Below are 12,956 nucleotides of genomic sequence, written 5' to 3' on the forward strand. Positions count from 1 at the left end.
AAAGTCGGAGCTCTCTTTTTTAAACAAATAATAGAAAAGCAAAACGGCGGAACAGTCGAAGCGAGATGCTGTTGCTTTAACTTCTTTTAATACGTTAACAATTTTTACGTTAATACGTTTCGACCATGGATTTTCGTCATCTTCAGTTATAATATTATCGGAACATAAAATAACGCAAGTTAACAAATTAAAAACGCAACGCAAACTAATTGATTTGTAACATAGAAGATGTTCCTGGCTGAGTAAATTTTGTAATCATATTGAAATTGTTATAAGATTGCAAAAGCACATAATTTAAAAAGTCAAAGATAAAAATACAGAAGTTTACATAAAATAAAGTAAAACACACACCTTGTTTTTTCTATTATTTGTTATCGATATTAAATGAATCAACTAACATTTATAAATTTTATATCCTCCATGCAGTAAATTTAAAAAATAATGGAATTGTTTTTCTAATTTTCTGTGTAAACGCCATTTTCACTGATAATTAGTGTTGTTTCAAAGTTTTCAAAGTTTCAGGTTTACTTATCTAATCTAATCACCACTAATCGTCAGTAATGCTTACGTAAAGAAACTTCCAAAAATTAGTTATATTATTTTTCAAAGCATACACGAACACGACATTTCAGATTCTAATATTTTTCATTTATCCAGTGTCTAATCGGAATATTGCGGAATAATTTTTTGAGAATATTTATCGAGACATCTTACACATAGTAGATTGATCGATTAATCTCACGACTGCTTTATCAGCCTTGGAACGGTGCCAACGAGGAAGACTCGAAGAGAAGGAAGATGGACATCAAATTGGAATCCGAGGATGCAAACTTCGCATTCCCGGAAGTCGCTCCCGGCACCAGTCCCGACAACAAATCTCTGACGGCTACCAGAACCACCGTCAACGGGATCAGTCTGGGCGGTATAGCCGGCAGCAGAGCCGGCAACGGGATCGGCAATTCCGTCAGCAGAGTCGTAGGGGTGACTAGACCTCGACCGGCCATGGGCGTGCTAGCCAAACGGACGTCGACCAGTCATCAGGGACCTGTCACACTCAGCTCGCAACTATGTATGTCCTCAGATAAATACCAAAATAGAAATTCAGATGCAAAACCCGTCTTTTCTTAGAACGCAACTTGCTATCTTCGAGTAAAGCTCAAGAGAGATGAGGTGCGAAAACTTAGAGTTCAAAAGGGAGAAAATGATTTATTTTCAAAAATCTCTCACACAGAAATATGTCGTTTTTTGCAGAGTTTTGACATTTAGATTTCTCAAGAGCTGTTTCGATAATAATAGAAATTGACGACGAAATAAGACGCGCGCAAGTTCCAAGTTTTTGAGATAGATTAAGAACGCAGAATTTTTAGTGAATTTTCGAAACTTCTGACATTTTAAACTTTAATTTTTCGAACCTTTGGCCTTTAGGGATCACTTCGGTTGCGTCCTGGCTTGCCTTTAGGTTCTTAAAATTTTACGTCTTTGGAGACTCAGATATTTACATCAATAAATGAAGGATTCGGAACGTTTAATATTAGAAATCCCAGATACCGTCCCTTTAATCGATATATTCTTGCACAAAAATAATTTTGTTACGGCGCGGTTGATGCAATCGCGCAAAAACTTCGCATCACGACTTCTCTCCCTCATCTGCTACTTGTGCTTATCGACTTGTGATTATGTATACAACTGTGTTAACAGAAGATTCATGCACTTTATTGCATTCAGAAATCAACAGAAGATTCGTGTACTTTATTGCATCTCATAAAGCGTAAAGTCAGTCGTTCTCGAAGCGAGAAAACGTTTGTTTTGCCGGAGTGAGGACGGAGGGAGGAGGAGGGAACGGATAGGACAATTCATTGCTTCGCATCGCAGAAGCCGCGCGGTGCTCTCGCTCGCACTGTCTTGCAACAAGAGCAAACTCATCGGCGGATTTATTTTCGACGAAAATGTTCACCTCTGTCGCCTTCACCGTCGATAAGCTATCTTCTTCGGCTGCCGGATCCGCTTTCTTTCATTCTTCTTCTCGCGGCGATAAGAAAAAAGACGACACTAATACTGTGAGGAATTCGATACTCCGCTTTTTGATATCGAATATAGGTCAGAGTACGGCCGCCTCTCCGGAGTATTTATAATCCGCGGATTATGGAGCAATATGCTTCGTCATGGTTGGCGCGATAAAAATGGTTCGCGATGATTGCCGAGATGTTTGATGCATCGGATGCATCAAATTGGTTTATGCGATAAAAATTCATTGACGATTACATAAACATCGTAAACCACTTCTGACATTTTTAAATCTTCAACATTGAAAATCTCTCGCACGCTGTAAATCGTGAAAGTTTTTCATCTTCGAGACTTAATTTCCGGAATTCCTGTTTCTCTTCTACTTGAAATTTGAATTTTAAAAAATCGAGAGAATTCTTTCAAGTTCGTGGAGCTTCTCGAACTTTTGGAATTTGAAGTCTCCAAAATCTCGACTTCTCAGATTCGTTTTGCGAGTCTTCTAGATCCCCGAATAGTCAAGAATCTCATCAATTTGTCAAGCGTCTAGTTTGCTATTGGACCACCTCCAACGCGATGCGTTCATCTTTTCTTGGCCCTCCTCCAACGGTCTAATGGTAAACATTCTAATGTCCAAAGATCTCAGCAATCCAGCTCTCTATCTCTCTCTATTTATTTGCACCTGCATCTTCGATAAGTTATTTCCCAACTCACCGCACATTCGCCAAATAAACCCACGCGGTGTCCTAATCCAACATTGTTTATAATTTCTTCTGTTTCACCTCCCCCCCTAGCCAACGTTTCCGCCGACGGCAAGGCGCAACTGCAGATCGTCTGCCAGCCCGAGCAACAGCATCGCGCTCGTTATCAGACCGAGGGCTCGCGGGGCGCGGTGAAAGACCGCAGCGGAAACGGCTTTCCCATCGTGCGGCTGATCGGCTACGATAAACCGACGAGCCTGCAGGTGTTCATCGGCACCGACATGGGCCGCGTTCTGCCCCACATGTTCTACCAGGCGTGCCGCGTGAGCGGCAAGAACTCCACGCCGTGCGTGGAGCGCAAGATCGACGGCACGATCGTGATCGAGATCGACGTGGAGCCCGCCAAGGACATCACGTGCGACTGCGTCGGCATCTTGAAGGAGCGCAATGTCGATGTCGAGCACAGATTTCCGCAGGAAGCGGGACAGCTTCAGGGTCGAAGCAAGAAGAAGTCCACGCGATGCCGCATGATCTTTCGCACGACCATCACGCACGCCGACGGCACCACGGAGACCCTGCAGGTCTGCTCGCAGCCGATAGTCTGCAGTGAGTCGAATTTTTCGTACACACAACTCGCGCTGTTATTTGTGTTGACATTAGCTAATCATCAAAATTCGTCTTGTGTTTTGTTATGTAACATGTTGCCGATCTTTCGTTGCTCAATAACGAATATCAAAGATACATTATCAGACGAACGGCTGGAAGAGCGGAGGCACTGAAGAAATTTTGTCTCGAGAAATTATCACGGATATTGTTTAATCAGAAAGTAAATATATACATTTTTATTGTAGTGCGCAAAATATGAAGCCTATTTGTTAATAAATCGTAAGTTAATATCGTAAAGATTGAGAAAGGTCAGTGAAATATATGTTTCAACCGTCTACTTGAATAGATAATTTTTTATAGAGTCGTGTTGAGGAAAGGAAAATATGTCACCTCAAAAAGAGACAAGGAAACTGCATGAGAGACGAAGGAAAGGTGAATGTTTGCGAAAAACGTTTATTCACAATTTCAAAAGCAATGTCAGCATAAGTATCGACGCAAATGTAGAATGATTGAACAATTAATAGCAAAAATAAGATAATATTAATAATAGTAGAAATAAAATAAAATAAATTGCAAAAGCATTGCGAAAAGACAGTAAATTAACAATGAAAGGAAAACAAAAATATATTGAACCAACAAAGTAGATTCAAGTTCATGAAGAAACACCTGCGATTTATTCTTTTTTTTTTTACATCATCGAATTTCTACGTTCACAGCTCAACCGCCTGGAATTCCGGAAATATGCAAGAAATCTCTAACGTCCTGCCCGTGCACCGGCGGGTTGGAGCTCATCATACTAGGCAAGAACTTTCTGAAGGACACCCACGTGGTCTTTCAGCTGGACAGCGAAGACCAGTCGACCATTCTCGAACCGCATTGGGAACGCAACGTAATACCGGACAAGGAGTATCTGCACCCGACGCATCTGGTGTGCGTGGTGCCGGCTTATCGCAGACAAGATCTAGCGTCCACGGAGACGGTCAGTGTGAAGCTGTACGCGGTGTCGTCCGGGAAAACCAGCGAGCCGCACACTTTTCTTTACACAGCCGCGTCCACGCCGCCGCAGCCGTCCGTGGGCAAAGTCGAGCCTATCACGCCCCCGTTGACGAATGGCGACGCGGCTCTAGTTACGTCCTCCGCTGCAGTGCCACTCGCCACGGGTGTGGTGACTAACAGTAAGTTTTATCATCGGTGAATCTTATTTTCGCTGGTGGAAGCAGCGTCATAGTTTAATAAGCGATTGTGTAGATTCCAAGTCTGAAGATGTTATCTCTCGATTGTTGCGTCGTTGGAATTTTAGATTCTTGAAATTTGTTGAGTTAAGATATTCTTATATTTTTTTGGTTTTTCTTATCTCAGGCTTCTGTACATTTAAATCCTAAATTCTTTTAGGTTTTGTATTTTAACGCTAATATATTTATATTCTTAGTGTTTTATATCTTTTTTAATTCTTTATCTTTAGATATCTGACAATAAACAGACAGTTATCAATTATTATTTTATCAAATAGGCATTTTCAAAGATAAGACTGAAAGCAACATGTCTTCAACTCCCACAGCTCTGATATCGCAAGCAGCTGCGGGTTCAGCAAGTTTCTTGACGAATCCTCCCACTCAGGCGCAACAGACCGCTTCTTCGGAGACTTTGAAGAGCGATCCCAGTCCACCGCCGACGGCAACCTCCCAAGTGACACCCGTGATGATGTGGACCACACAGTCCTCCAACTGCCATCCGAATTCGCCGCCCGATGTTATGATGCCGCCACCGGCGCTCGTGACGAACCCTCTAATGAATCGCCGATCTTCGTCGAGCCTTCAGTTGATCCTGCCGGATAACTTGAAGACGGAAGTACTGGACGAGAACAGCGAGAACAGCATGCTGAGCGAAAACAGCATGCAGAGCATCCCGACGCCGACGGCCTCTGCGAACGGACCGGCATCGGGCACATCCCCCCTCCAACAGCTGGTGAACGAGAACTCTAGAGAGGCCGCGTCTTCTCAAGCCGACATCATGAGAACCGTCGCCGCCGCGACAGCCGGCACCAGCCCCGTGCGAGAGGTGGCGGTGAGCGGTCTTCTCGGAGTCGTGGATCTAATGCGCAATCAGCATCCCCTGTCGATGGTGAACACGCATCATTCGACTTCGTTTGCAGGTGGGTGCGGCAAATATTTGAATACCGATATGTTAGATAAGAAGCCTCGAATCTTAAAGTTTTAAACAGCGTTAACTCTCAAGTTAAAGCGAACATTTTTCAATTGCAGGCATGCACGAATCGGCCCAGGTTCAAGTTCTGAGTCCTCATCATCTCAAGGACACTAGCAGTGTTCTGCCGACGGAAAACAGTTCCAATGGAGCCGCCCTTCAGGGCGCCGGTGTGGTGGACCTTCGCATGAAACACCACCACCATCAGCCCGACTTTGGCACGCTATCGAGTTTCACCGGCGCTTCCGGATCTCAATCAATGTCAGCGCCGAGCAGTCACGTAGTGGAGAAGTACCTGAATCATATAGAATCCTCGGTGGCCACTAACGAGGAGCCCGATAGCCCGGAGAACGAATTCGCCATTCAGCAACGGACTTCCATTATCTCGGCAGGCGGCCAGCAGTCGGCGACCTCTCCTGGAATTCTGTCCAACGCAGGTACGTCGTGTCTGTACGCGAAAGCAAATTGGAGAGAATAATTTAAAATATCAATATACGGATTGATATTTTTCAGAGCAAACTTTAGTGAAACTTGACGCCTTAGTAAATTCCGCGGCTGAGCAGATGGTCTCCCCGTTGCGTACGGTGAATCAGAATTCCGCTGCATTGTTAGCAGAGCACGAGGCGATCGGCAGCGGCCAGCAGACCAGGACCAGTCCGCCGATACCAGTGAAGACGATGCTGCTGGAGGCGCTAATTCCTGCGCAGAATGTGCAGCCGCTGGCGACAGCCGCGGGCGCAGCGTCGGTATCGTCCGCGACGACAGTGGAACAGACGGGAGAGAGTCTACTGACTACTATCAATGCAGCTCTGCAGTTGCCGGAAGCGCAGGTCAACGCGGCGACCACCACGTCGAACGCTACGGTAAGTGTTGCTTATTTTTTTAGAACATTGAGAAAAGATTGAATAAAAAAAATTGGACTCTCAAACTGGGATTTTAAAATTCTTTTTGCAAAAACAGATTTTTCCCTCTGATCTTCAGGTTGCTGCTAACGCGGCAGGCGCGGCGGAGCACATGCAGCAGCAAATTCAGGCGCTCACACAGCAAGATGTGGTCGCGATGCAGCAGCAGGTACAGCAGGTGGAGCAAGTGGTGGCACAGGCACAGCAGCAAGTCGAGCAAGTCGTTGCGCAAGCGCAGCAACAGGCGGTTCAAGCGGTGCAACAGGCCCAGCAACAAGTGGTCCAGCAAGTGGTGCAACACGCCCAAGTAGTACAGCAAGCCGTGCAGCAAGTGCAGGCCGTACAGCAGGCGCAGCAGGTACACGTGAGCATGCAGCGAGCGGTCCAGGCGACTGAGGTGGTGGTGCAACAAGCGGTGCAACAAGCGACGCAAGAAGTGGTGCAACAGGTCGGTGTAGCAACATAATTATCCATCTTCTTAATTTATCACGTGAGAAATAGATCGCGATTTTGTAAACTTTTAAATTTTCCAGTCTTCGAGTTTTTAACTTCCAAGTTTTTAGATTTCTAAACTTCGTGAACTCGAATTTTCCGCGGATTCAAGAGTATGATTCTTTTTAACTTTGACAAGATTTAAATAAGCTTGCTTAATAAAAAAAATGTCGCAGGTCCAAGCTGTGCAGCAAGCTGTGCAGCAGGCACAAGCAGCTCAAGCCATGCAGCAGGCGGTTCAGCAAGACATCGGCTCCATGCTAAACCAGCCCGCGGGCTTCGTAGCCGAAGCTAGTTCCGCCTTGGCCAGCGGAGCTGCTCAGGAACCGTCGCAGCAGCGTCTGACAAACGCGGCCGAGCAGGCGATTAACAACGTCATCACCAACGCCACAAAGGACATCATCAACAATCGACCGATCACGACGACCACCGCTCACGCGATTATCGCCACGAAGAACATCCTGAATAGTGTGGCGACTCAGAGCGCGCAATTGATGAACAATGCGATGGAAGGGATTCTGCCGAAGTCGCCGTCGGCGTCGAATAACATTGTCGAGCAGGTCGCCAGCAAGTCACCGCCGGTCGCGCTTCCGGTCACGCCGAATCGCCAGGCTGTGACCGCGCCGCTTCCCAATCCCGCCGCGAGCACCGCGGCCGGTAGGAAGCCGGAGGACGGCATGCTACCTCAAGAGCTCACTTCCATGTCGGAACATGACCTTTTGAGTTACATCAATCCCAGTTGTTTCGAACAGCTGCCACAAAGTGGATTTCTCTTGTAGTACTGCCCGCGTTCCCTCGCGTGAACGATATTCTTTCTCTGAAAGCGACAAGCGCAAGTCCGGAGTTCCCTTTGTGTCCCATATTTAGTGTCGCGCATCTACAGCCGTCCAGTTTTTAAATTTCGCTCATCGTGCCTCGAGAACGATACTGCGTCGAGCTTAGAGTCGCGATTAGCCAAATGTGGGACATAAAAATTCAAAAACGTGTTAACTATTGAACGTTTTTTCAATGATTATATTATATATATATATATCAATTTTCTTAATCTTTCGTGTTGTCTGGATTCGTTACTATTCAGAATCAATCTTTACCCAAAGTCATCACTGACTCGATACTGATGATTCTGTGCCACATTCAACACAATGCGATGTCACTTTTATAGAAGAAGAAGCACTTCGTTAACTTTGCGGCTTAGCGCGTGCAGGTTTTAAGAGTTTCAGTATTTATACTCTTTGATTTTTCATATGCTACATAAACATTATACCGATCTAAATTTTGTTTTTTTTTCTAAATCTTATCTTAAACATCTGTCAACTTTTAAGTTCTGAATTCTCATGTTTACTTTTTAAATTTTAAGGTTTTCAATTGATGTTATTAAGTCGTCAGATTCTTGATTTAGAATTTTGTTTGATTTCTGATATCTGACTTCGCAGTTTTTAGAATCCGAATTTGTAAGATATCAAATTTTCTATTTCTATTCTCAACAACTCAAAGTTTTCGAACGTGCTTCTGGATCGTGATTCGTAGAGGTGAAACGCCGTAACGTTCACAGCAACATCTCGCTACGAGAACTATTAACATTTAAGTATAAGACGGGCGCACGAGAAGGCGCGACAATTCAGATGTTCTTCTCTTTCACTTCTTCTTTCCCCGTGTATTTTCTATTTCCCCGGAGTTATGACGATTCACTATTAGTCTTCGACGATTGTCTCCTCAACTGGGTGCCTTTTCGCATCGCGAACTATCTTGAATTCTATATTGATTTATCCTGACCTCCTCTTTTACTTATAGAACTTTAATTATGATTTAAATTAAGTTAAATTAAATTAAGTTAATTTAAATTGCATAATTAATCGCGTCACACGCTTCAAAAATTAATATTCAATATTATTTTAGATGGCGATGTTTCAAGGTTACTCAATAGTTAATTACTCAATAGTTTAATATCAATTTTAATATGAAACTTGGAAAGTCAATTGAGAAAGACGATACAAAATAGAAGCCTACCAAGTTTCTCGAATCTTGGAGTCTTCTACTTCTTGTTCTTAAAAAAAAAAAAAAAAAAAATGATGGAAAGAAGTGGCGGAATGAGTGGAAGCGTGTGTGTAAATGTACGAATTATCGATTGCATTGTTGTAATTATTATCGATTTGATTTCGTTGCGAAAAAATGGATCATCTCGTCGCTGTGGTTTCCACATGTCTGAAGTATATATTTCGTATATATGTATAGAATATGTATATTGTTCGACGATTAAAGTCTTCTTTTTTGTTTTTTCCTCTTTTGTTATTTAGTATATGGATAATAATGATAGAATTAATGTGATTGCGTTAATGTTATCATTAGTTGACAGAGGAATAAAAATGACAGTGAATGAAAGTGAGAGAGAGAGTGAGTGAGAGTGAGTGAGTGAGTGAGTGAGAGAGAGAAAGAGAGAGAGAAGGAGAGAACACAAGAAATTATGTTGTATGTTGACATCGTACATATAAATATATATAAAATATATATTTTTTACGTTTATCCAAAGAGAGAGTAGTGGGCGAACTAAGTAACAAAGTGAGCTTATTAAAGATATATATCCGTATAATTACTGAATGCCGGATATAACTAAAGTGCATCACGAAATTCTTTTTGAAACCTGTTACACTTTCCTTTGAAAATTCTTGGATATTTGATAAAATCTTCCGATTTTCCAAATCTCCAACACTGACGAATGTCTCTTCAGATTTTTAAAAATTCTGAAAGCGTCGCCCACAAAATTTTTAGATTTTTTTAGATTGCCGAATAAAGTAGACGGAGGTTTTCCTTGGATTTCCTTGATTCGTACATGCTGGAAAGTTAAAAATCATCGACTCTCTATAAATTCTCAACCCTTCGCACTTTAGCGATAGCCCGTGTACGTATATCGTGACATCGAATTTTTCGGGGTAGTTTCCCGCATGTTCAAGACGAGAGGTGCTAATATTCGCCAAGATTACGTAGCTAGTAGGAGAATCAGAGAGAGACAGAGAATTTTATAATGAAAAATATAACGAAACTTATTGTTGCGACATGTCTTTGTAGCCAAGTATATACATGCATATACATACATTACATACACACATATATATATATATATATTTTATATTGACCGTTGTAATGTGTCCGTAATCGCACGCGATGACTAATGGTTCGCCTAAACAGGAAAAATAGCTTGTGTACCACTTGCGATATGTACTACCTGAAATTGTCGTAAACTTGTGTACTCTTCTCGCTGTACGCACATCAATGATAACAGCTATCAGCCTAACTTCGACAGAAATTCGTAACAATGTATCATTATTTACTCTTGTGCGTTGAATAAATCAGTTTCACAAATATCCGCGCGCGTAATTAATTTTACGGACTTTTCCCAGTTTCTCTACCTTTTCAATTATCTAAATATTAAACTCGTGTTTAATCTCGTTCTTAATTTCAGCTTAAGTGGAAGTTTAAGAATATTCAAAATATTATACGTGAAAATTTCAATTTTAGCAGATTAACTTTTACACACAAAGTTTTTTTCGGGATACAAAATTCTTTATTTACAAATATTAAATTAGAATTTTTAGATCCATTTCTCAAATCTACCTTTGAGAATCATTAATTAATGAAAAATATAACTTTGTAAATAATTGATTAAAATTAGATCTTTAGTTCTATAAATATTAATCAAATTTTCTAAATATTTGTGCTATATTGCATATATTTATATTTTATTTTTAACCCTCCACCAGCCACCTTCTACTTCTTGCGACACTTTCCCCTCTTTCTGCAGCTTGCGAAGGTGAAGTCCTACAGTAAACGCTGCAAATAGCCACAGTTTTTCTGGAGTATCCTACAAAAATTATTTTTTTCTTTATTTCAATTTAAAAAAAAAATTATTTATAAAAAATGTCATTTTAAACGATTTGACACTAAAACAACAACTCGACAAGTGCATGTTCCTTAATTTTAGTTAATATTATATAAAACTTTTAATATGTACTTTGTACATCCGCTTGACGATATCCATCTCCGTCATCGGTTTACTATTTTCTTCCTCTTCCAGCATCTTCAGAATATCATTCTCCCTCTGTTGCCTGTGCTTGATATAATAATGTATACGCTGCTCGGGATTGTCCACAACCGGACCGTGGCCCGGATATATCATTTTCGGCTGGATTTTCAGGATCTTGTCGAGGGACATCATGTAATCGTAAAGATCCTCGAAGACCGTCGTGCCCTCCCCAAGAATACAATCGCCGCTGAACAAAATATTCTCATCTTGCAGTAGCAGACAGATGTGATCGCTGGTGTGTCCGGGCGTGTATTTTACTTGGAGTTTCGCTCCTTCGACTTCCACTATCTGGTCGTCCTTTAGAGGCTTCCACTGGATGGACTTCTCATCGTCCGATGTGTCATCGTTTGGCGAACGTGGCAGTTTCCACACGGTCGGCTGTTCGTCTGCAGGAAATAGATTCTTCAACAAATTCTGTATGGGTTTGACGCCGCCGATGTGGTCGTGATGCCAATGTGTCACCACCAAGTGCTCGATTGCCGCGTTCTCCTCGGTCAACACATTTTCCAGGAGCTTTATGTAAGCTTCGGCTGTCTTAGCTTCTGTCGAATCGACCAGCACACGTCTGCAATAATGAATAACTTATTTATTTAGAAAAGTAAATTTGTAAAATGCATATTTGTAGTTTTTCAAACACACTAAGCGATGTATATGCATATAATATATGAGTATGGTGTATATAATATATAAAATTATTATAATATTTTAACAAAATATTTTCTACCGTATTATTTGTCAAGAGAAAATACCTTTTTCTTTATAATGAAGAAAAGATATTTTGTTACTGATTTTTGGTGTTTGAGAAATGCCGCGTTATTCATTAACGTACGCGTGCGCTGTAGTGCGAAAGCAACTGTCTAACCTAAAAGAAGCTTTATGAATTTTATGTGGTTTTTGAATATCCTAGAATATGATAGCGACAGTTTTATTCAAGATTGCTTCCTTTTCCATATAACAAAATGCCCTTACTTTTGAAAACTAGGTAAACCAACAACAAATTTCAAAATTTATTCATCTATTTCATCATTACGATTGACATGATTTTTAACCTAAAATATCGCAGATTTCGATACGTTTAATTGATAAAATTGATTAGATATAATATTTTTTCTTGACAGAATAAAATATATCAAAAAGCACCAGCCAGTACGCAAGAAACGTTAAAGTTGCTTAGTCATTAATATAGTTGATGTTTGTCACCTGCGTCCTGTGCCAACGAGGTAAGTGTTTGTGCCTTGCAGTGTCATCGGTCCAGGATTACAGCCCATAATTCGAATTACCCTGCTAGACAACCTGGCTATTGGTGGTAGACTCGTCAAGCGAGTCATAATTATTTTGTTCGGTTTGTTCACTTGTGACACGATTATTAAAAGAAGTGAAAAACTCAGATGCACTTTGGAATTTAATTCATGTTCACGTGTCATGCGTCCGTTATCTTACGCACAACAAAAAATGCTTCCTACACTTTCTACACTTGAAGTGACATAACACATGTATACGTAGATATAGATAATTTCCTGTAAATGAAATAATTTATGATTATAATTCAAGTTTTACTAAAAGTATTGATATATTTTTTTGAATTGTTTATTTCACATATTTCTTCTATTAATTTCTGTCAAAAGAGGAACGAGAATAGAATAAATCTAAGATAAGAGAATTTCTCTAAAAGAAAAATAGCTTCAAAGTTGAAACAAGTATTTTCTGAAAAAGAGAAATCTATTTTTACGGTAATCAATAACGTAGAAATCAACAATATCGATAGTCGATTTGTTATCGACCGGTTGCATAAAATAATTCCTATTACTACTATTCGTGTACGCTACAAATAGCCTACTTCACATTAATTCACGAACGAAACATTCAACAGGAAGTGACAGGAAGTATGGAAGCAATGCGAGAAGCAACATGTTAAAATTAATGATATATAAGGCTCTACTAATTACTAAAATCAATTAAAATCAATAGGAGCGT

The 12,956-nt window shown here is 41.0% G+C and overlaps 2 protein-coding genes and 1 long non-coding RNA gene across 7 annotated transcripts in view; 2 read left to right on the forward strand and 1 right to left on the reverse strand.

Annotated features, from left to right (window-relative positions):
- LOC105673751 (NFAT nuclear factor) overlaps positions 1-10,263 on the forward strand; it is a 31,930-nt gene extending 21,667 nt beyond the window's left edge. For 2 of the 5 annotated variants that reach the window (XM_012369598.2, XM_012369596.2), the window contains exons 3-10: positions 757-1,069; positions 2,796-3,308; positions 4,025-4,483; positions 4,867-5,460; positions 5,570-5,947; positions 6,024-6,373; positions 6,471-6,860; positions 7,081-10,263. In XM_012369598.2, coding sequence (XP_012225021.1) covers positions 757-1,069; positions 2,796-3,308; positions 4,025-4,483; positions 4,867-5,460; positions 5,570-5,947; positions 6,024-6,373; positions 6,471-6,860; positions 7,081-7,683 — 3,600 coding nt within the window. In that variant the 3' untranslated portion in view covers positions 7,684-10,263. The remainder of the gene's footprint in view (positions 1-756; positions 1,070-2,795; positions 3,309-4,024; positions 4,484-4,866; positions 5,461-5,569; positions 5,948-6,023; positions 6,374-6,470; positions 6,861-7,080) is intronic. The other 3 variants (XM_012369599.2, XM_067360388.1, XM_012369597.2) reach the window with 3 other exon arrangements.
- A 177-nt stretch (positions 10,264-10,440) lies between these two features.
- Positions 10,441-12,450, reverse strand: LOC105673758 (endoribonuclease LACTB2). Its single transcript, XM_012369611.2, has 3 exons — positions 12,183-12,450; positions 10,911-11,547; positions 10,441-10,760 (listed from the first exon to the last, which is right to left on the reverse strand). Exons 1-3 carry the CDS (start codon positions 12,404-12,406, stop codon positions 10,632-10,634), a joined length of 990 nt encoding a protein of 329 aa, XP_012225034.1. The 5' UTR covers positions 12,407-12,450; the 3' UTR covers positions 10,441-10,631.
- On the forward strand, positions 11,831-12,388 carry LOC137001478 (uncharacterized). The gene is made up of 2 exons (XR_010891489.1): positions 11,831-11,964; positions 12,101-12,388. It is a non-coding gene; the product is annotated as an uncharacterized lncRNA (long non-coding RNA).
- Positions 12,451-12,956: the final 506 nt, after the last annotated feature.

The sequence above is a fragment of the Linepithema humile genome, chromosome 8 (genome assembly GCF_040581485.1).
Source record: "Linepithema humile isolate Giens D197 chromosome 8, Lhum_UNIL_v1.0, whole genome shotgun sequence".
Lineage (NCBI taxonomy): Eukaryota > Metazoa > Arthropoda > Insecta > Hymenoptera > Formicidae > Linepithema > Linepithema humile.